The 20,961-nt window shown below is 46.0% G+C and overlaps 5 protein-coding genes across 6 annotated transcripts; 3 read left to right on the top strand and 2 right to left on the bottom strand.

The window, feature by feature from the left end:
- Nucleotides 1-308: 308 nt before the first annotated feature.
- qpctla (glutaminyl-peptide cyclotransferase-like a) lies at nt 309-4,424 on the top strand. The gene is made up of 7 exons (XM_028962631.1): nt 309-815; nt 1,483-1,629; nt 1,710-2,003; nt 2,961-3,122; nt 3,213-3,312; nt 3,400-3,516; nt 3,642-4,424. The coding sequence occupies exons 1-7, from the start codon at nt 603-605 to the stop codon at nt 3,785-3,787; spliced, it is 1,179 nt and encodes a 392-aa protein (XP_028818464.1). The 5' UTR covers nt 309-602; the 3' UTR covers nt 3,788-4,424.
- On the bottom strand, nt 4,292-6,617 carry six9 (SIX homeobox 9). The gene is made up of 3 exons (XM_028962632.1): nt 5,827-6,617; nt 5,489-5,652; nt 4,292-4,681 (listed from the first exon to the last, which is right to left on the bottom strand). Exons 1-3 carry the CDS (start codon nt 6,229-6,231, stop codon nt 4,507-4,509), a joined length of 744 nt encoding a protein of 247 aa, XP_028818465.1. The 5' UTR covers nt 6,232-6,617; the 3' UTR covers nt 4,292-4,506.
- A 352-nt stretch (nt 6,618-6,969) lies between these two features.
- Nucleotides 6,970-12,804, bottom strand: six5 (SIX homeobox 5). Its single transcript, XM_028962734.1, has 3 exons — nt 12,057-12,804; nt 10,165-11,354; nt 6,970-10,067 (listed from the first exon to the last, which is right to left on the bottom strand). The coding sequence occupies exons 1-3, from the start codon at nt 12,755-12,757 to the stop codon at nt 9,388-9,390; spliced, it is 2,571 nt and encodes an 856-aa protein (XP_028818567.1). The 5' UTR covers nt 12,758-12,804; the 3' UTR covers nt 6,970-9,387.
- Nucleotides 12,805-14,086: 1,282 nt separating this feature from the next.
- On the top strand, nt 14,087-17,539 carry tbcb (tubulin folding cofactor B). Of its 2 annotated transcripts, none has more exons than XM_028962378.1 (7): nt 14,087-14,149; nt 14,421-14,571; nt 14,667-14,810; nt 14,888-14,984; nt 15,191-15,382; nt 15,581-15,653; nt 16,888-17,539. In XM_028962378.1, the coding sequence occupies exons 2-7, from the start codon at nt 14,452-14,454 to the stop codon at nt 17,000-17,002; spliced, it is 741 nt and encodes a 246-aa protein (XP_028818211.1). In that variant the 5' UTR covers nt 14,087-14,149; nt 14,421-14,451; the 3' UTR covers nt 17,003-17,539. The 2 variants fall into 2 exon arrangements, with proteins under 2 accessions (XP_028818211.1, XP_028818210.1); XM_028962377.1 differs by having other exon boundaries at nt 14,103-14,239.
- Nucleotides 17,540-18,644: 1,105 nt separating this feature from the next.
- tmem123 (transmembrane protein 123) lies at nt 18,645-20,490 on the top strand. Its single transcript, XM_028962672.1, has 4 exons — nt 18,645-18,793; nt 19,189-19,371; nt 19,491-19,647; nt 20,043-20,490. Exons 1-4 carry the CDS (start codon nt 18,721-18,723, stop codon nt 20,065-20,067), a joined length of 438 nt encoding a protein of 145 aa, XP_028818505.1. The 5' UTR covers nt 18,645-18,720; the 3' UTR covers nt 20,068-20,490.
- The last annotated feature ends 471 nt before the right edge of the window (nt 20,491-20,961 follow it).

Genomic DNA, 20,961 nt, shown 5'->3' with positions numbered 1-20,961 from the left:
TATGGGGCAAGTCTGGGATAAAGCTGGAATCTGGTAACAAATCCTCGTTGAGGCTCATATTCTATTCCTATTCTATAGCCTACTGGGTAACACACTCGCCTATGAACCCAGGTTCAAACCCCACGTACAACCATTGTGTCCCTGAGCAAGACACTTAACCCTGACTGTCTCCAGGGGGACTGTCCCTTTAAGGTCGTCTGATAAATGATGTAAATGTATTCCGTCATACTTTTAACTATTACGAGCGACTTAATCGACCAACTACGAACAGTCGAGTCCTGCATTTCAAGGCTACTGCGCCTTTAACGCGTTTCCCGATGACGTCAGCAATGACGACGCGGAAGTGAATTTCTGACATCCCTGCGAGTGAAATTCAGGCGCGACTCGACACCGCAGATATTAATTTTGTCTTCGCCTTACATTTACATTTAACCAGGCACCTGTCCTCTAAATGGAACTGTGCTCGGCGTGTGGTCTTTAAGCACACGACGTGCATTCGGACATGCACCGAGCAGCGGCGTTGCGGCCAGAGAGCGCTGAGGCCGAGACGGGTCGCGGCAGGTGACTTGGTCTCCGCGCTGACGTGTCCTTCGGAGGCAGCGATGTCGAGAAGCGGCCGGAGGAACAAGCCCCCGCACGCCGGTAACGGCGGCGCGGCGCCCACCTGCGGCCCCCTCCGGATGCCCCGCGCCCGGGTCTTGTTCTTCTGCCTCTGCGCCGCCTTCGCGCTGGCGCTGCTGCTGGTGCTGTTTCTGTCCAACGACGCGAGCGGGTCCAACGCCGGGATCTACGCTGCAGACCTGACCAGAGACAAGGTGAGGACCGGGGGGATGGAGCGTTTGGGCAGGTCAGGAATTTTAAATGTTCTTTTTTCCATTAAAGGACTATGGGGGGTTGGTCCCCACGTGTAAAGCTGCGTGCTGATTGGTCACTGCGCATGTCACGTGGACAGTCGGAAACAAACCGAACCTGAGCCAAAACCAGAACCATACTTCCATATGTTTTAGATGTAGAATAAAAAAAAGATCTGTGTGCTTTAACGTTCTCTCTTTTGGGTGTAGCAGGTCATTGGAAGTGAAATGGGAAATTTAACACAAGTAAGGCAAATTTCCAGCGTTCGGTGTCATGTTTGTAAGGAGATACTCTCCACCTGATATGGCCACATCAAGGAACGACGTAAAACCTAGAACACTTTTCAAAACAGCGGAATTAAAATGATCTGACATTAAAGCCTGGTGGTGGAGCTCATCCTGGGATACACACACCATTCACTCACACACACTCATTGTTAGAGTCTCCTCTCCGTTTAGTGTACATGGCTTCATATGGCGTTAGGAAACCTGTGGCAACATGGGGAGAGCATGTAAACACTCAAGGTCCGAGCCGGGATTCGCATCATTTGCATGCAACACTAACCCTCTGCTATTTTTCTTCACCCGTAGTTGTTTAATAATGTCCCCTGTCTCCTGGTTCTATTTCAAGTTCTCTCATAAGCCCACCAAGGTCTCTGTGGCGCAGCTGCATAAACTGGTGTCCCAGGTGGACGTCGCTCGGCTGTGGGAGAAGAACATGAGACCTTTTCTGATTAAGAGGCTGCCGGGCAGTCCGGGCAGCCAGGCGGTGAGACAGGTGAGGATGGAACCGGTAACCTGTGTCATGGGTGCTTCAGAGAGGAAATATCTTATCCACTGTCTGTCTCCCACCTCAAGCACATAAAGTCCCGACTGGCAGCGCTGGTTACGGGATGGGTCGTAGAAGAGGACTCCTTTCTGTCACTCACCCCCAGAGGACGGGTTAAATTCACTAATGTCCTGGCGGTGCTGGATCCCTTGGCCCCACGACGCCTGCTGCTCGCCTGCCACTATGACTCAAAGTCTTTCCCCCCAGATCCTAAGGACCCCAAGCGGATATTTTTGGGTGCTAGTGACTCCGCTGTCCCCTGTTCCATGATCCTCGAGTTAGTCACCGCTTTAGATGCCGAACTGAAAGCTCTGAAGCAGCAGGTATGTCTGGGCCTTGACAACTGTGATATTTGTTTTCTTTTTCTCAAACCATTTCTTGAAAGTCCTGTTCTTTTACATCTGGGGCGGTCACAAAAGCACAACACCAGCAGATGGCGCTAAACATTTTGTATCAAATTTGGTCATGAATTCAGTCATGAAAATGGAGAATTCTTATTTGTTGATAGGTATGGTATAAGTGTTAATGATGTTTATGGAACTGCAAAATGTTAAAAATTGTGAAAAATTACTGATCTAATATATTATGATTTGAGGTTCTTGGAATGGCATCACTTAGGTTACGTTTTACATTTTTCTCCACTCATTTACTCAGTGCAGAGCAATACCCACCCATCCCTCCCAGGCTTTTAAACAGTAAAAACGACAATAAACGACAATAAAGACTCATGAGATGATAAATAAAATAGAAGTTTTTTCCATCGTCAAATAGTGCGTCATGTCTCTAATTCACTGTCGAAAGGTTCGAGGGAGCTACCCTTCCATTTTAATAGCACCAGTCTTCTTGCTATAAAAGTTGCGGAACATTCAGGGAAAGATCTTGAGGTACAATCCCAAATTTTGTAGTTTATGGTTTGTAAAACCTCTGAATTAGAGCTGAATCTGAAATTGCCTTCCAGAAATTACGAAGCGAGTAATTTTTCGCACAAGTGAAACAAATGAGTGAGTGTGGCTGGTGTTTGTTTACATCGACTACAATCTGACGTAATATTGGTCTAAAGCTAAAGTGGCCAAATGTAGACTGAATGTAAATGATGTATGACATTAAACGGAATGACTTAAGCAAATCGAACCTGAGTGAATCCTTTTTATGGCCCCACTCCACATCTCCAAGTCTTCTTCCCATTGGCCCTTTGGTATAGTCAAGGCCTTCTACTGACTCCAATGTCCTGGGAAACGTACCTGCTGTAATGCTTGATTCTCCCTTGCTGGCCCCTTCAGCGGGCGCCTGTGACACTGCAGCTGGTGTTTTTCGATGGTGAGGAGGCGTTTGAGGAGTGGACCGATACCGACTCACTCTATGGCTCGCGTCACCTCGCTGAACTCATGGCCCAAACTCCATATCCTCCTGGGTCCACGAAAACCAGCCTGCTGCAGTCAGTGGTATGGCGCTGTAACCTACTGGTCCTCTCCGTTTTGTTTTTACTCACAAGGCACTGCAGTTTCTTTTTCTTTTGTTATTTCCATTTGTAGGATTTGCTCGTCTTGTTGGACCTTCTTGGTGGACCGGACCCACTGATATCCAATCATTTTGACAATACCGCTCAATGGTTTGACCGTCTAATGGCTGCAGGTAACACTTTCTCCTACATTTATTTATAGTAACCTCACAAGATTTCTTCAAGTGCATAGATTAATACTTAAACCTTTGCCATCCCAGAGAAGCGATTGCACAGGCAGGGCCTGCTGTCCTCCCATCCATCTGAGCAGAGCTACTTCAGGAAGGATGTGTATTTGGGTCCTGTACAGGACGACCACATTCCTTTCTTACACAGGGGTGGGCTTCTCCTTTTTCTCTGTCTAGCTCAATAAGAAAAGCAACGCTGCAACTTACTTACCAAAAATACAGAATTGTTGCAAAAAAATATTTCCCTCAATTGTGTCACCAATTCTTTTTTGTAGGAGTACCAGTGCTCCATGTGATCCCCACACCATTCCCTACATTCTGGCACACTCTGGACGACACAGAGGAGCACATGCACCGGCCCACTGTGGAAAACCTCACTAAGATCCTAGCTGTATTTCTGGCTGAGTACTTGGCCCTTTGAGGGTCATGGACATTGTGTTATATTATTAAATTAATATTCAGTGTGGCAAACACACAACAGTGTGTTGTGTACTAATTGTAAATAGGACGTCCAGTTTTTGGTACTATTTCAATGCATTGTCAACACTTTGCCACTGGTGAAAGCACAAAATTGGACCTGGTTCTGAAAAAGCTTCTGCCCAATAAACTGTTATTGGAAATAGAGGCGTAAAGAGTGTAAACAGAGAGGATAATACATGGCCAGTCAAATGGCTAAATGTGAACCCAAGTCTTACCTGTATTAATTGTATACATCTTGTTGTCAATTTAGTACAAATCTTAGATAGGACATACTTCTGAAACACTGTAACGTGTCCCAGGTTTAACTACTGAATGCAGGCTTAGTCTTCATTTGGGATTGTTTTTCACGACTTCGCTGAGATTTTAGCAGAGATTCCCAGTGAGTGAATGTTGCTATGGAATGGCAGTTTATTTGGCTGTGAGTTTTATTGACTCAACACAGCAGTGATATTCCAGCAGCTTCTGCAGTTTATTGTTTTTAAGTGTACAGTATTTGTTAAAGTACAGTAGTACTTTAAGTGTTAACAAACAGTGCAAATGGTTACAAAATGTTTTGTAATAAATTGATGGAAAAAGTGTGTTTTGTTGTTGATGCTGCTTTGACATCTGTTATGCATGCTATCATTTGTGTGCAGTAAACCACATGTCGGTGTCAGGGCTCTAGAAGTGGCTGTGTCCCATGTGGCTCAGGCGTGGTGGCGGCGATGGGTGATGAGAGCAAGGAAACAGTGCGCCGGGGCTCCCAGGGGGTGAAAAGTCATCATCCGAGCTCTGGAATGGGCCTCCAGATGTCCTGCCTGAACACAGGAATTGCTGAGGCCCAGAGACTTGTTCCCTGAAAGAGCACATGAGAAGAATTGTTTGAATAAAACAGTTACTGAATCCTTTTTTTTTTTCTTTGTTTTGCGCAAAAATAAATGAACGTAGTAAACTTCGAATACAGTCTTGGCCACCAGAGGTCAGTATTTCACCACAACAGATACAGTGCAGCTTCACGTGCTGGGACACAGACTTAATATTTTTTAGTATTCTAAGTAAATTAATCAAAAGTAAACGGGAGAGCTTGATAGACCTTTCGACATTGATGCTATTATTGTAAGAGAATGTGAGGACATTGTTTGGTGATTCAGGCTGCGCTACTTTTACGTACAGCGGAATGATATTGTAAGTGATGTGTATTGTATAGATTCTCAACCTTTTAGTAAGTAACAGAAGAAGATTTAAGAGGTAGAGGTTTAAGAGCTTTATATGGTTTATACAGTATATACATCCACATATAGTGTCTTGAAATGTTTTTTCACACAGACCCACCAAATATTACACATAAATATGAATTTTAAATTACCCTAAAATTAATCTAAACATATTTGTGAATATGTATTTTTGGCATACCACAGTTTGAGAACAATATATAAGAAATAATAATGGGTCACAACAAAGAGTAGGTCATGTTTTCATTAAACCAGGCTGAGAACAGAAATAAATGTTTACACAGTGACTTCTCAATATGTATATGTAGGCCTATTTATTGGTGAAAATGATTGATGAGAGACCACCACCAGAGCAACCATCACTTAGAATACTTAAGAGATGCCTGCAACACCAGGACATTGTAATCTACAGGGAGCAAATGCGAACTCACCCACTGCGGCAGTGCGCCGCCCTGTCTCTCTGCCGGCGGTTCTTGAACCAGTTGCTGACCTGCGTGGCAGTGAGGCCTGTGGCGGCTGCCAGATCCCTCTTCTCTCTAGGGGACGGGTACGGCTTATGGCAGTACCACTCCCTCAGCACGCTTCTGGACTTCTCCTGCAGACGGATGCAGCAGAAGAAGTAAGACTGCCATATTGGGAGATTTTATAAGGGCCCATAGCAATATCCAATGAATAAAATTCACAGTGAAACAAACTGGAGGCTTTCGGAAATTCCTAACTTCATGGATCTTCAGATTTCTTCTGTGAGAACCAAAGATTCTTTGTTTACCTTGAAGCAGTAGCTGGTCTCTTCTCCATCCCAGATGGTGCGTGGCAAAGGGAACTTGCGGCGGACACGGTATTTGCCGACAGCGCCCAGGGGTCGTCCCCTCTGCCGCTCAGCCTCCAGGTAGTGAGCACGGAGCCACAGCTGCTGCAGTAAAGGGTGGCTGCGTGGGGAAAAGCTGAAGCCCTCCAGCAGCACGTACAGCTCTGAGAAGGCGCCCCGGTGGAAGGCCACAGCCGCTCGGGCCTTAAGCACGCTCTCCTGGTTCTGAATAGCCTCCGAGTACAGGGAGGTGCTGGAAGGCAAGGAGTTCAGGAAGCCCGTCAAGCGGTCAATGTGGCCGCCCTGCAGAAGCACCTCGCACACACACGCCACCTGCTCAGCTGAGAATCTCATGGCCATGGTCATCAGAACCTGGAGACGTCCACAATGCAGGTAATCACACCCATCCACACTCAGCTACAAACCATACTGGGATCCATGCCTTGTTGTGAAGCAAATGAATGAATAGCAATGGACTGTCCTTGAAAAGAGAACGATAGCCTAGAGATTTTTAAAAAAGCATTACATTGGTCCTCCTGTGGTCTGTGGCTGGCGCACCAGCAGAAGCGTGTATGAAAAAATGTAGGTGCACGTACTCTTTATCTGTTCTCCTCTCTGAGGGCCTGCCCCGACAACGAAGAACCGACGGGTAACCTGAGACTATGGGGGTTATAATAACACCGACAAGCACTGACACATGGGGCTGACCACAACATGACTCCCCCACCCGCTCTCTAATGCATGTCTTTCACTCCAGGGCTTTTCCGTTCCTCTTCCAATCGCCCATTCCGAAATTAAAAGAGGTGTATTAAAATCAGGAGGCTATTTGATTTCCAAATCAAATTAGGGTGCAAAGCTCCTAAACTAATGCATTTGGTTAGCAATGACTGTCCATTTGATTGGTGTATAGGACAAGGCCAGGGGGACGCCATTTGGCTTGAAATAAAGATTCAGAGAGTAGTCAAATAAGACACGTGGCGTGCCAGACAATAGGGACACATTCAGTGACTGAGAGAGCATTACAAAATGTGTTTATTACAAAGACAATAAAAACAGATATAAAAAATAAAATACCTTTAAGAACACGTCTTTGGTTTTCCAGCTGAGATTTGACTGTGTGTGCAGCTGTGTGAGATTTATGCAGGATATGTAGAACCTCCCCTTCAAATAAAAAAACAGAAAAAGAAAATGGAAAAAAACTAAAATCCAAACAAAAGACTATAAATGATAGCTATATATTCACAAATATAAAGCAGTAATTGTGAACAAACAGGTACTTACATTCTGTAACAGAGTTTGCATTACTTACACACACACACACACGTTCCCTTATAATCTCATTTTACAACATATAAACATATGTATGCAGACACATTTGAGGAGTCCACAATAAATGAAATAAAAAATAATAAAACACAAAATCGATACAATCCTTTGGCCAACGAGTCCAAACTTTGAGTCAAATCCTGATACGTATCTGATGGTTTTCAACTCAGGTGATGTCAAGAGCAGAACAAACCTGAGCACATCTTATGGTTCCTATTATTCTCTTATTTTTGTGTTCTTAAATGGCAGCAAGGAAATGACTGGTAAGTGATTAAATAGACATTAAAAAGGCACATACATTAAAAAAAAATCAAATAAAAAAGTAAAATAAAGCATAGAACGTGGACTGAGGCACTGGAGCGTTATTAATTGTACCATTGGCTGTGCTTTTTGGAGGCTCTGCAGGTAAAACCATAGCTGTTGTTACAGAAAGGGGTAGTTGGAGATAAAATGTACATACTATAAACTACGTAGGTAAACGGCCTCTCTGAAATGTGCAAAATACTAATAAACAAACAAGCAAGCAAACAAACAAACAAACAAAAAAAAAAGTCCTCAATTATGCTTCATTGTATGGCACCCTGCAACTCCACACACACACACACAATATGTCTGAATGAAAAGCCTCTAGGGTCACCATTTGCTGAGTGTGTGAAGATTACGGAGCCTCTGCCCAGCTGTTGGACCAGCTTTCCGATAAAAGTTCCTAACAAGGACTGCAGACAATCCCTTCATTGTGCCACTTTTAAAAGAAATATTATTAAGACGATGTCCACTGTGTCCCAATTCATTCGATTAAAAGCAGCTCCTCTGCTTGAAAGTCAAAAGTATATATATATAAAAAAAAATATATGGTTTTGTTCTGTATTTCAATGGACGTTAGTGTGCTCGGAATTATATATATATTTTTTTATTAAAGGGATATACATTGTTATAAAATTCTAAAATGAAACAAAAAAAGTGTATACACATGTAGTACTGTAGAGTAAATAAAATCTAAAGAAAAGGTATCGATTGTCAATCTAATTTATGCAGTGATAAATGCAATATATAATGCTGCGAAATCAACAGATGATATACTTTTCAATACCTAAAAAAGGCATAAAATGCCAAAAGATGAACAAAATTTATATTTAGATGCAATCAAGTGCTTTATCTAGCCTAACATGATCAGACTGCATTTACTCTGACACTGCATAACTTAGCAATCTCCCATTCAAACATTCATTTATTGTAGAAGCACCAACGTTGTAGTCTATAGCCCTGTATTTTATGTTAGTACTAAGGTACTAAATATTGCATAGAACAATAAACTTAATAGTATCTGAAGTATATTTCAGAGCATTAATGGCTCCAATCCAAGACAGACAAGGACCAGCATGGATGTGATTCATATTTACTTTTAAACTGACCAACATTTTCGTAGCCCTTGATCATTTTGGGATTGTTAAACTGCCACAGGGCTTGACCTTTAACACCCTTACTGGCCGTAATTGTATTCAACATCCATATGCTTTCAAAGTGACTAAAGTATGAGTTTATATATTTAAAAAACAGTACTATGGACAAAATCGTGTAGTGTTAAAAAGCCCCAGGCTGTCATGACCATTTGACCCTGGTTCCTATGAGAGTCTTCTTAAGACTGCCTTTTGGTTTTTGGACACATTGCCATCGATATGATATTGATATGAATATTCAGATCATCAAAAACGACATATGCCAAAGCTGTTAATCTGCAACTGCTCAAATTAACTCCAATAAACCCAACAGCGAAACCAGGAGAACCCCCAGGAACATTAAGGGTAAAAGCACATGTGTGCAAACAAAGTGGATGGGAAGGTCCTGCAAGCCAAACAATGGAGCATTTCCTACATGTTTATGAAATTCTTTGCTCAGTCTTATGAGATAAGGCAACCAAACAGGCTTCTTATAATTTTGTTTAAATTTCCATAATCGTCATAATTTGCGAGCAGGCAAAGAAGCAAAACTGAAGTCCATGTCTTCATCGGATGGAAAGCCGCTATTTTGCATATGTTAAAAAGGCACCTTCATAAACATGAACTGAGATTTATGAGAGGTGTGTTATGATTTGATCCACACTATGGAAATGCGTGGTCCAATCTGAACCTTCAGAAATGCCTGTATTAAATCATTAAAGCATTTTGACCTCATGGGGTTTAACAGTTGCTGCAACGTTTACAAACCCAATTCATCATCCACTGGGACAGACTGGAGCTGTGTGAGAATTTTTGAATCTCCGTCCATCTCCTCACCACTGCTCAGCTGGGACTCCCGCTCCACGTCATCTCTGGATGGAGATGTGCCTATAAGCAAGGAGTCACCACCTGGCAGCCCAAGCAACGCTGGGTCTTCAGTTAGGTCACCCTTTCCGCGGCCATCAAACAGAATCATGCCAGTTGAGGAGGGCAGGGGGACGGGGCTCCAAGCAGTCTGATGGAGCTGTGAAGTTGGAGCCACGCTGCTACACATGGGGCTAAGGGTCAACATGCTCTCGGGGCTCAGGGCCTGCTGGGACGGCAGCATGGCGGAGGCCGTTTGGGTACTCGCGGCGTCTGGAGTGTCTGGAGAGCCGTCGGATGTTGGGTTGCTCGGCGCTCCGGCCTCCTGGCCACCGAATAGCACAGGAGAGCCAACGTAGGCCAAAGGAGAGGACTGGGAGACGGGCACTGCTTGGGCAGTGGTTGGTTGGTCCTCCACCGGAAGACCGACTTGAGACGGGATTGTGTCACTGTCTGGGACGGATTTGACTGGCATGCTGGTGATTTGAATGCCAGCTGGAATTGTGAGGATGAGTTTACCCTGCTGGAGGCTTAGAATCGGACTGGCACTGATGCCCCCAGTCAGAACAAAGTTCCCTGAGGGGGAAGAAAAAAAAAAAAAAAAAAAAAAAAGAGAGATTGGCTGAGATGATTTTTACAACTACGTACTTATTACGTTGGATACAGAGCTTACCTGGAGCAGCTGAGGGGATCTGAATAACTCCGGAGTTGAGGAGCTGGACCCCGGGTGGGTTGCTGGTTGCATTCATCCTCAGGGGCGCCGGAGCCACCCCGACACCAGTGCCAGGGTTGGAAGCAAGGATCCTGAAAGTCCCCCCAGCGGATGGTATAGAGAGGGAGGGGCCAGCTGGCACCACTTGAGGAAAGGCGAGGGCTCCACTGGGACTGGCTGAAATGGTGGACACGGGCACCAGCTGGGGTAGAGACATGGGGACGATCATCTCCTTAGACTGGGACACCGGGACCACTTGGCTCGGGGAGGAGATGGCGGCCTGGATATGTGGGAGGTTTGTTGGAGATGCCTGCTCACCCAGCTGTACTGTCAGCGCCTGAGGCACCTGAATATTCGTCACGGGCGAAACGGACAGAAGCGCGCCATCAGCGAGGGCAGTGGGGGACGCCATGTGCTGAGCCTGGGAGAGACCCGACGCTATCTGCAGCGCTTGGCCCTGGAAGACCTGGCAGAGGGAAGCCGATGGGCCCATCACAATCTCAGAAGCCTGTGCTGCCTGGGTCGACAGCGGCAGCACGGGACTGGTGATGACCACGCCGCCGGAGGATGGCAGACTGAGGGTCTCTGGCAGCCGGCCATTCTGGCTCAGGACCAGGGAGGGGAGCGTAGTGGTACTGGACGAGATGGACAGGGAAGAGCTGGTGGGTGTGGGCACAGAGCTGGAAGAACCGCTCCCGGCCTCCTCCTTCAGGACCATGCCCTCTGGGATACTGATGGAGTTGATGAAATCCAGAGTGTGCAAAGTGCCGGCAGCGCTGCCGGGCGCCTTAGCCTCCTCTGCCAGTGGAAGTGTGATGGAGCCATTGGAGTTGGCGTGGGCGTTCAGCACAACGGCTGGAAGGGTGGGCTGGGTCTCCATGTCAGCGAGGGCCGTTGCCTCCAGGCCCAAGCTGATAGTCCCGGTCACTTTGGGAATCACCTGAGCCCCGTTTAGCAACAGAGTGGAGTTAGCCGTGACCGGGCTGAGGGTGACGGCGTGGCCATCACTCAGAGTCAGCCCGTTGATAATGACCCCCGACCCTGCGCCCGAAAGAAGTGGGTTCCCGTTGAGGACCAGAGGTTTGTCCGAGTTGTCATCTATATCCCCCTTGCTACCTTCATCTTCAGTGCTGTGGTTGCCATCAGACTCGCTGATGAAAGAGGCAGAGAAAAGCAGTGAGGATTACAGGACTGCGACTACTGGGTTATATACTGCCAGTGGGGAAGTGGGTCCGTGTAATAATCAAACGCATTAACTAAAAAGCACCCCTGACAACCAGAATTTTGGTAACGTCCACACTTCGGTTGAGATCGGACGAACAGAAATGCGTTTCTTAATTATGCCTGGTTTTGTTAAAAGAATGGTCATAAAATGATTAAGTGAAAGTGAAGCGATTGTCATTGGGATGGCACAGCACACGGTGACACAACGAAACGTGTCCCCTGCTTTTAACCGTCACCCTTCAGCAGTGTGTCGGGCTGGCACTCCGGGATTCGAACCGGCAACCTTTTGATTTCTGCCCCACTATCCACAGCGTCTGTCTGAAGTGGGGTTAACTAGTGAAGTAGTTAGTAAAAAAAAAGTCTTTATCGGGGCAAATGAAAGTATAGTTCTGTTTTAATTGGACCGTTAACCCCGCTGCCACTGAAAGAGATCCCCCTCTTCCTGGAACAGACAGGCCCACGGTCCGCGGGGAAACCTGAGCCACCGTGGGAGCCCGGGCTCACATTTCACAACAAAGCGCCACGCTGTCAGGGGCCCGGAGCCCCACGCCGCCGATTCCGCCCGCTTAATATACATATATTATTCATATTTTTCACGATGTGCATTGTAAAGTGCAGCGACCTCTGACCTTTTGGCGTGGGTGCCGGTGGTCTCGGACGGGGTTCGGTCCCTCTGCCGCCGGTTCTTGAACCAGTTACTGACCTGGGTCAGGGACAGTCCGGTCGCTTTGGCCAGACTCTTCTTCTCGTCCGGAGTCGGGTACTTGTTGCCCTTGTAACACTCGATGAGCGCGTTGCGCGACTTCTCCTTGAAGCAGTACACGGTCTCCTCGCCGTCCCAGATGGTCTTCGGCAGCGGGAACTTCTTCCTCAGCCGGTACTTGTCCACGGCGCCCAGGCTCCGGCCCCGGGACCTCTCCGCCTCCTTGTAGCGCGCCTGCAGGTAGAGGTTCTGCAGGAAGCCGTGGTTGCTCGGGTGGAAGTCGTGGCTCTCCAGGATCGCGTAGAGGTCCTTGAATTCCTCGCGGTGGAAGGCGACCAGCGCCTGGGCCTTGAGGAGAGTCTCGTTGCCACGTAGCAGGTCGGCCGAGGGCGGGATGGTGGAGAGGAACCTCCACAGGCGATCCACGTTGCCCGCCTGCAGCAGCGCCTCGCACAGACACGCCACTTGGTCGGCGGAGAAAGTCAGGGCGGAACTCTGGAAGGCCCGCAGCAGCCGCTCCGACACGTCGTCCGGCTCGGCGTCCGCCGTGAACGCGCCGGGCTCCGGGCTCGGCTCCTCCGCGGCCTTCTCGTTCTGTTCCGCGGACTCCGACGGCGAGGAAGCCATTTTCACTTTAACTTTTTTTTTTTTTTTTCTCCCTTTTTTTTTTCTTTCTTTCTTTCCTCCCTTTCCCCGTCTTCTTCTTCTTCTGGTTCCTCCTCCCTCCCCTTCGCCCCGACTACCATTCTCCCCCGCAGGCGAGAGTCTGCAGTTCGAGGCGAGCTCCGCGCCCCCACCCCCTTCCCAAAAACACGCCGCTCATTCCAAAACTTTAATAATCGCCGTGATAATTAACACAACAATAAATAATAAAAGACGTAACATCGCTGCAATGAATGAACTCGTTTTTTGTTGTTTTATTCTTATTAAACCTGTTTATTTAGAACGGGCGTGTAAACGGATTGGTGTTGCTGAGCTTCGCCGGTTCTCGTTCCATCGGCTGGAATGCAAATTGTCGCTCGTCGTAAATTTGCATGGGGCGAATGGAGCCGGACTGGGACTACTGCAGATGCCACGTCTGGCGTTAAAATGTATATAAAGGAATGATTAAACACATTAAAAATGCGAGGGTCCACAAGCATCCCGGTGCATCGCGGTGGTAGGAGCCTGGTGGGTAAGACACTCGCCTATGAGCCAGAAGACCCAGGTTCAAACCCCACTTACTACCATTGTGTCCCCGAGCAAGACACTTAACCCTGAGTGTCTCCAGAGGGGGACTGTCCCTGTAACTACTGACTGTAAGTCGCTCTGGATAAGGCCGTCTGATAAATGCTGTAAATGTAAATCCCAAAGGAAAACTGGTCGTCAGACGGTACCAGCAGCCCCGGGTACGAGAAGAAAGGTGACTGGTTTAATATGAACCGAGCGCCCCGACGCCCCCATCCCTGCCCCGGGCCGGAATGTAAACGTTTATTCCCACTTTTAGGAGTGTTTATTGCCGCGTCTTTTCCGAGCGCTGTTTGATCTCACTTTTATGCCCCAACACGCCCAAGCTCGGCTATTCACCTGTAGCTTTTCTCGCACTTCTCTCGCACACATTTGAGTGTTCTTTCTGGAACGTTTCTGCTACTAATCACCAAACTATACAAAACAAGAAGCGAAACAAACGAGAAAAAAAACACAGACAGAAGTTCGCTATAAGAACCATAATGTGCAGAAGAGCCGCGTGTGCGTAAAACGCCGCGTCGCCCCCTCGTGGAAAGAATCGTCATTGCGTCCGTGCCTCCTCATTTTCGGGAGCGCCGCGCCCCAACAAGCGTGACGTCCATTGGTTAAAAACTGAGCGCCGTTCCAGTAGCCCTGGTTACGATTCGGCACACGTCCCGCCCGTCATTGGCCGCCGCTGCGCGATTCCCCGCCTCCCCCGCGGTTTTGATTGGCTGCCGGACGGACGGGGGGCGGCTGGAAGGTTCCAGAAGCGGATGTTGGCAGGCGGGCGTGGATCCTGCGGGGCGAGAGGTCTGTAGTAGTGTCCGCGTATCTGCTCGTATGGCCTTGATTAACGTCTAAATAAAAACAACAAAAACAACACCAGGGACATTTCGTCGCGTAAGTCATGGAAAGGGTAAACTGTAATGACGTAGGCTAATAGCCACAACAACGTGCTAGCGGATTTAGCCTTTGCTACAGTTCGATTGTGTTGCGTCGTGACCGCGTTTATTGTAGCTCAGTTGTGTGCAACACGTGCGTGTTGAGCTGTTATAAATTTGCGTGTGTTTGCCCGCTTCAGTGCGCTGGACAGAACCGTCCTTCAGACGAGGATGGACGGCAACGTGTCGATCATCAGCAGCCCCGTCGTGGCGGTCCGATTAACCAGCACCATCAGCTCGTTCGAGTCCAACCGTCGGTTCAGTCGCGGCATCACCATCGCCGAGTTCAAGGCAAGTCCGCGCCTGGCTTCTGTCGGCCGGCGGCGACGCGCTCGGCCTCTGTCGGCCGGCTCTCATGGGCCTGTCTGCCGTCTCTGCTCCGTTAGAGCAAGCTGGAGATCGTGGTGGGCGTCCCCGCGTCCTGCATGCGCCTGCAGCTGTTCAGCGCGTTGGACAAGCTTCTCCTGGACCTGGACGATGACGAGGCGCTTCTCGGCTCCTACCCCGTGGACGACGACTGCCGGATACACGTACGTGTGCGACCTTCTCTCTCTCCCTGTGCCGCGCTGTTGTCGGCTGACCGCAGTGGTATTTTCTGTGAATGCAGGTGATCGACCGCAGTGGGACCCAAACTGGAGAGTTTACTGATCTGTCCCGGGTGGAAAAATATGAGATTTCGGAAGAGGCTTACGAAAAGAGGACAGGTACGGATAATTAGGTGGACCATTGAACTTCAGATCGCATAGAATTGTTTTTCCTCCACTGCTTTCTCCTGCTAAGCAGTATCTTGTTCACCATAAACAGGTTGTCTCTTAGTTGTTGTTGGAATAATCATATTTATGCAATAATTGCTGTACTTATTACGATTAAAACCCACTAATAAATGTTAACAGTTGCAGCTTGTCTGCAGATTCTGTTAGGTCTCTCCTGAAGCAGAAAAGGGCTGGTAGATTTAATGAGGAAGAGGCAGTCAAGCGGGAGGAGAAGCTTGCCGAGAAGGAGGAGAAAGAAAAAGCTGCTGCAGCTGCCATTTCTACTGGCAGCCGATGCAAAGTGGAAGTCCCTGGAAATCCTACAAAGATTGGAACAGTCATGTATGTTGGTGAGTGGTGCTACGGTTTCTCCAAATTCATGCAACTGTGGCTGGTCCGTGAAATTTGCACACCTCGGTGCAAGGGTCAGAGTCACGGAGTTGACATGCCTTCCATATGTTTGCATGTGCTTATTGTGGGTGTTCCTGTTGCCTCTTATTTTGTGTATGTAACAGAATGTGTGTTTGTGTGTGTGTGTGATTTTAAAGGTACCCCAGACTTCAAACCAGGCCACTGGGTAGGAGTGAAGTACGATGAACCGCTGGGGAAAAATGATGGCAGGTAAGATTTTCAATTGACCGAAGGGTCTGTATTTGGGGCTTTTAATCACCAAGGCACAGACATTTATTTGGAATCACAGACACACTTTAGATTTGTGAATAAACAGAAGCAATGAAACATGAGCACTGTTGCATCCTTTGAATTACTTACCTTTTTTGTGCCAATCTTAAAAACTGTTTGTATGTTTGTTTTAGTGGCAGATGTAGTCGCATAACAGAGATTGCGTTTGTCGTGGCTGGACGTTGCACTTCACTTACACATGTAATGATGGGAGCAGGATTTAGATGTGAAAGATCTCAAAGATCCCTTTATATAGCGCCTGTAAAAAGTATTCATCCCCATGGCATTTTTCATGTTTTGTTGCCTCACAACCTGGAATTGGAATGGTGCAAACTCTCAATTTTTTATTTATTTATTTGTTTTATTAATCCCGAAGGAAATTGCTTCTCTGTTTTTAACCATCACCCTTGGTGAGCAGTGGGCAGCCATGACAGGCGCCCGGGGAGCAGTGTGTTGGCACGGTGCTTTACTCAGTGGTTACTCCAAATAGGACAAAATAACCAACCCTCAGCACACATAAGCGCCATGCACAGCATCTTCCTTGGGGGCCAAAAAAATCAGTGATAGCCTTTTTTTTCTAGCCGGGAAAATCTAGCCAGACAGATCATGTGACACTTAAACAGGTGGACTTCATTTCACGAATGATGTGACTTTTGAAGGTAATTTGTCACATCAGAAACTTTTAGGGGCTTCAGAGGTTATGGGGTTAATACATTTCAGTTTTTCTTTTAAAATGTCATTTCACTTCACCAACTTAAGACTATTTGTGCAGGCCCATAACTTAAAATAAGATTTAAAAACATTTCAATTACATACAGGCTGTAATGTAACAAATTAGGAAAAAAGGCATGGGGGGGAAGACTTTTTATGATCACTGTAGATCTCACACCAACAAAAAGTGCTTTCTGGGTACAATATACAGATCACTTGGGAGCAGTCTTTTCTTGTTTTTATGCCCAACATGCTTCATCAGCCATCACAGTGTGTAGCTCTGTTATTACAATGATTTTCTGTGCATCTGAGACAATGGTCTCAATGGTGCAGTGCAGTGCACTTCATGAAGCTGTGAGATGACATTAGAACTAGTTATTCGGTGTCAGTAATAGAGCATTGTCAATAGGAACGTTTGTGTCTGAGGTATGCTTGACTCACAGTTTGTTTTGTTTCACCGCAGCGTTAACGGGAAGCGTTATTTTGAATGCCAGCCCAAGTACGGAGGCTTTGTGAAGCCCACTTCCGTGACTGTTGGAGACTTTCCAGAAGAAGACTATGGCTTGGATGAGATGTAGGGTCTCAGGCTGAGGGACTGCTTAAACATTACGCCTGAACTTTGTTGTCTGTCATTGTGTTGGTGTTTTATTTAATTTTTTTTGATCTGGTCAATTTAACGATGCTGCTTTAGCTAGATCAGCTCCAATACAATGAAGACGATAGCTGTATAAAATAGTCGGTCTTTTTCACTCGGTGATGACTGGTACCAGTCTTTGTTGAATGAATGTTCACATGTGTAGAGGAATTCAGATGGAAGCGCCTCTACACCTGGTTTCCTCGAAAACAACATTTCATCTTTTTGTGCTGTCAGTGTCCTTAGAATGACACTGTCATCAGTTGTTTTGCATTGACACTCACGTGAACTTCCAGGTTGCTGCACTTAATTAGGTTGTCTTCTTTTTATTTCGTTTAAAACTAATTCCATTCTTTCTTTTTTTTTTCCATTTTGAATCATGTCTCTTGTTGTAATTGTTGCTGTTGTACCTACAGTTCCTTGTTCACATATGGCCAACAATTTTATTTGAACATTGACATAATAAAAAAAATGAAAGTGCTGTTTTTTTTTTTTTTGTCATATATATTTATTTTGTAGCAATATGTAATGTTACAAAATAGGATAAAATATTGGATCATGGGTGGTAGTAGCCTAGTGGGTAACACACTTGCCTATGAACCAGAAGACCCAGGTTCAAATCCCACTTTCTACCATTGTGTCCCTGAGCACTTAAGCCTAAGTTGCTCCAGGGGGGATGTATCTGTAACTACTGATTGTAAGTCGCTCTGGATAAGGGCGTCTGATAAATGCTCTAAATGTAAAATGTACTTGACCTCGTTGATTCCGACCACTGGGATGTCAGTGTGGGGAATTCCCAGTGCGGATTTCGGGCGTGACCCCTTGCCTTACATACGATTGAATTTTTATGAGTGAAAGTAAAGGTTGTTCGGCCGCTAGAGGGTGACAGAGAATTTCATAGCGGCCATTTTTATATAAATTACATTCGCCGCTTAATCGTTTTCCGTGCACAGTTGATACGACTCAATTATACGACTGATTATAAATCGCTCTGGAAGAGGGCGTCTGACGTCGGTCCGTTCTGCGCTTGCGCGTACTCACGACGTTGAACCCCTTCATGTCAGGCAGAGAAGTGGACACATGGCTGGAACCAAGAGGGAAATAACGCAATGAGACTGAAGTAGTACTCTAGTAGTAGAACTAAAGAAGCCAAAATGTAGGCTAAGATACAACTACAACTGCAAGTAATAATAATATTAATAACACGACATTTAGAACATACTAAATGTCAACACAATACTACACCTACAAATAATGTTACAATATTTCTTAACATAAAACATTTTACTAACAACCCAGTTTTATCTTTGTGCTTGGAATATTTTACTTTTTTTTAATCTCTGGTTTTGGTCAAAAATAATAACTACTGGTTAAAAGCGCTACTTTCGAGTGTGTTGTTTTCTGGTGTGGTCCCCAAAAAAAACTCCCCAGAACAGACAGCCAACATTAACAGAAATAAACAGCATAAAACAACATTCCATCATTTCTTACATAAAACACCGAACACCGCGATGCTCTTGTGACGCGGCGCCCGATCGGTGAAAAAAATGGAGGAAAGCGAAAGGAAGCGCTGGCGACGCCGCGTCCGTGACGTGGCGTGACGTGGCGAAAGTGCCGAAACCAAACGAGCGCTCGACACTCGCCGGAGGCCCCGTGCAGGAAATGGAAGATAAACGGAGCTGGAGCTTCCTGGCGGCCGTGCTGCTGCTGCTGAGGTTATGCTCCTGCTGCTGTGGTGAGTGTGTGTGTGTGTGTGTGTGTGTGTGTTGCAGTTTAATTTATTTTTTTTTATCTTTAGATCTGAACTGGTGTGATTGATGATGATTATGCACTTTTAGGCCACTTCTCTTTTTTTTCTTCTCCTCTCTAGTCTGTTCATTATGTATGAACGGGTAACAAATGAATAACAACAAACATTTTCACGTAATTACTTACACACTTTTTTTTTTACACACTTACACATGTTATTGTCTGGGATTTAATACACTTTGTTCTGATGTTTCCTGGATGGCCCTGAAGCCAGCTGTAGTTCTTCCTCTTTTTGTATTTAGACCTTTATTTTCACGCCGTTGGTTGTGTGAGTGCACGTCCCAGTGCTGCTATATTGTCATCTTTTCACATTTTCAACAGGAGCCAGGAACACAGATCCGAAAAGTGCAGATGCATCAGCATATGAACTTTCCGAAACCGTGGCCAGAACTTCTGATGTGAGTAAGAACCCGGCAGCCACTGTGCCGGTACCCAGATATGGGTCTGCCCTGACCTCGGCAAAGCATGAGCCTCACACGGCCACCACACCACCTTCTACCTCAGGTACTGTCACCAGTTGCTGAAAATTAGGAAGGAAGGTAGAACTTTATTCCTCCAGGAAGAATATTAGAATAAGATTGGATCCTTATTGTGTGCACACACCCCTTCTGCTGTCTTAACAGGACACGTTTCCAGAACAACATCCCGCACAACCAGAGGCTCCCGGTTTGATGCGGGAAGTTTCATTGGAGGCATGATATTGGCTTTGGCTGTCACGCTTGCTCTTGCTGTAGGGTACAGGTTGGCCTGTTCCAGACGAGATGTGGGCTATAGAACCTTGTAAGTGTGTGTTTTAACTTTTTTTTTTTTTTTGCAATTATTTGTGACAGTTTTAAAAGCACCCCCTCATTCCCCTCAGTATTTTAGTATACATCTTTGTTCACCAGTGGATATCATGAACCTGATTTCAGGATCACAGCAGCTACCGAACTGTGCAGGTAGATTATGCAGGTAGAGGGTTTAATTAAAGCATTCTAATTGGCTACTCATGAAAATGACATATTCCCCTCACTCAAGTCAGATTCCAGTAGCTGACTTCACACAGGGCTAGACACTTCTAGACCCTTCTAGGCTGCTGTAGAAGCATTTCACTGACGAAATGTGTTTTTTTATGCCATGCTACAAGAACTTAAAAGTTGGAGTTTAACAGAGGTTCTGCATGCTTTTTCTGTCAGGGGGGAGCAGGATGCCTTAATTTAAAAACCTACTGGAGGAGGACTTCATGTAGGGGCTGCATGGTGATGTCTGAATGGTCAGTATTAGAAGCCTGGCGATAACCTGCCAAAATGGACTTCGGCCTTCTTCCAGGCAACCCGCTTTCTACATTTCTGAAAGGCCAACTTTTTGTGCTTTGGTCTTGACTTTTTGTGTGAATAGTTTGAATGAAAGAAAAGAAGATATTTTATAGCTTTGAGGAAAAAAATTAAAAGGTGTGTAGATTGCTGTAGAGGATTTTCACAGTGGTTTTCTTTTTATTTAAGAGAGTAATCATGGCATTCCGTTTGAATCCTCAACCAATTTCATTTGATGCAAAATGTTGCACCACTCTGTAACTTTGTGAAAATGCCAATGGAAAATTTGGATGATGCCTTTTTACAGCATTAAAGTGATATTCTAATGCAAGCAATTCATTTCTTTCTATAATCACGTTACATTACAAATCACTAGCTTTGAAATGGCAGTGTTCAATATTTAATGGCATTGAGCAGCAGTGACAGATCCCCTTAAACCTTAAGTTGCTCAAAGATGTCCAGAATCCCTCACTTACTTTGCATAACAACTTAGTCCATCCCAGGAGACTGGGCACAGGGCAGGGACTCATCCATTGCAGGTTGCGCGCGCACACACACACCATTCACACCTACGAGCAATTCACCTAATGTGCATGCCATTGGTTGGTGGGAGGAAACCAGAGGAACATGGAGGACTAACACAGGGAGAGCACCCTAACCCTAACTCCATAAACACACACAGAATGAAACCACTGCACTGCTGTCCCGTACTAAAATATCATACATTCTGTGATCAACATGGGAATCTGAACAAAAGAACACATGAGACAAAAAATAAGTAAAAGCCTATTAGTTATTATTA

Source organism: Denticeps clupeoides, chromosome 19, assembly GCF_900700375.1.
Source record: "Denticeps clupeoides chromosome 19, fDenClu1.1, whole genome shotgun sequence".
In the NCBI taxonomy this organism is placed as follows: domain Eukaryota; kingdom Metazoa; phylum Chordata; class Actinopteri; order Clupeiformes; family Denticipitidae; genus Denticeps; species Denticeps clupeoides.
The sequence above is the reverse complement of the archived record's forward strand: the minus strand, read 5'-3'. Positions and strand labels throughout refer to the sequence as shown.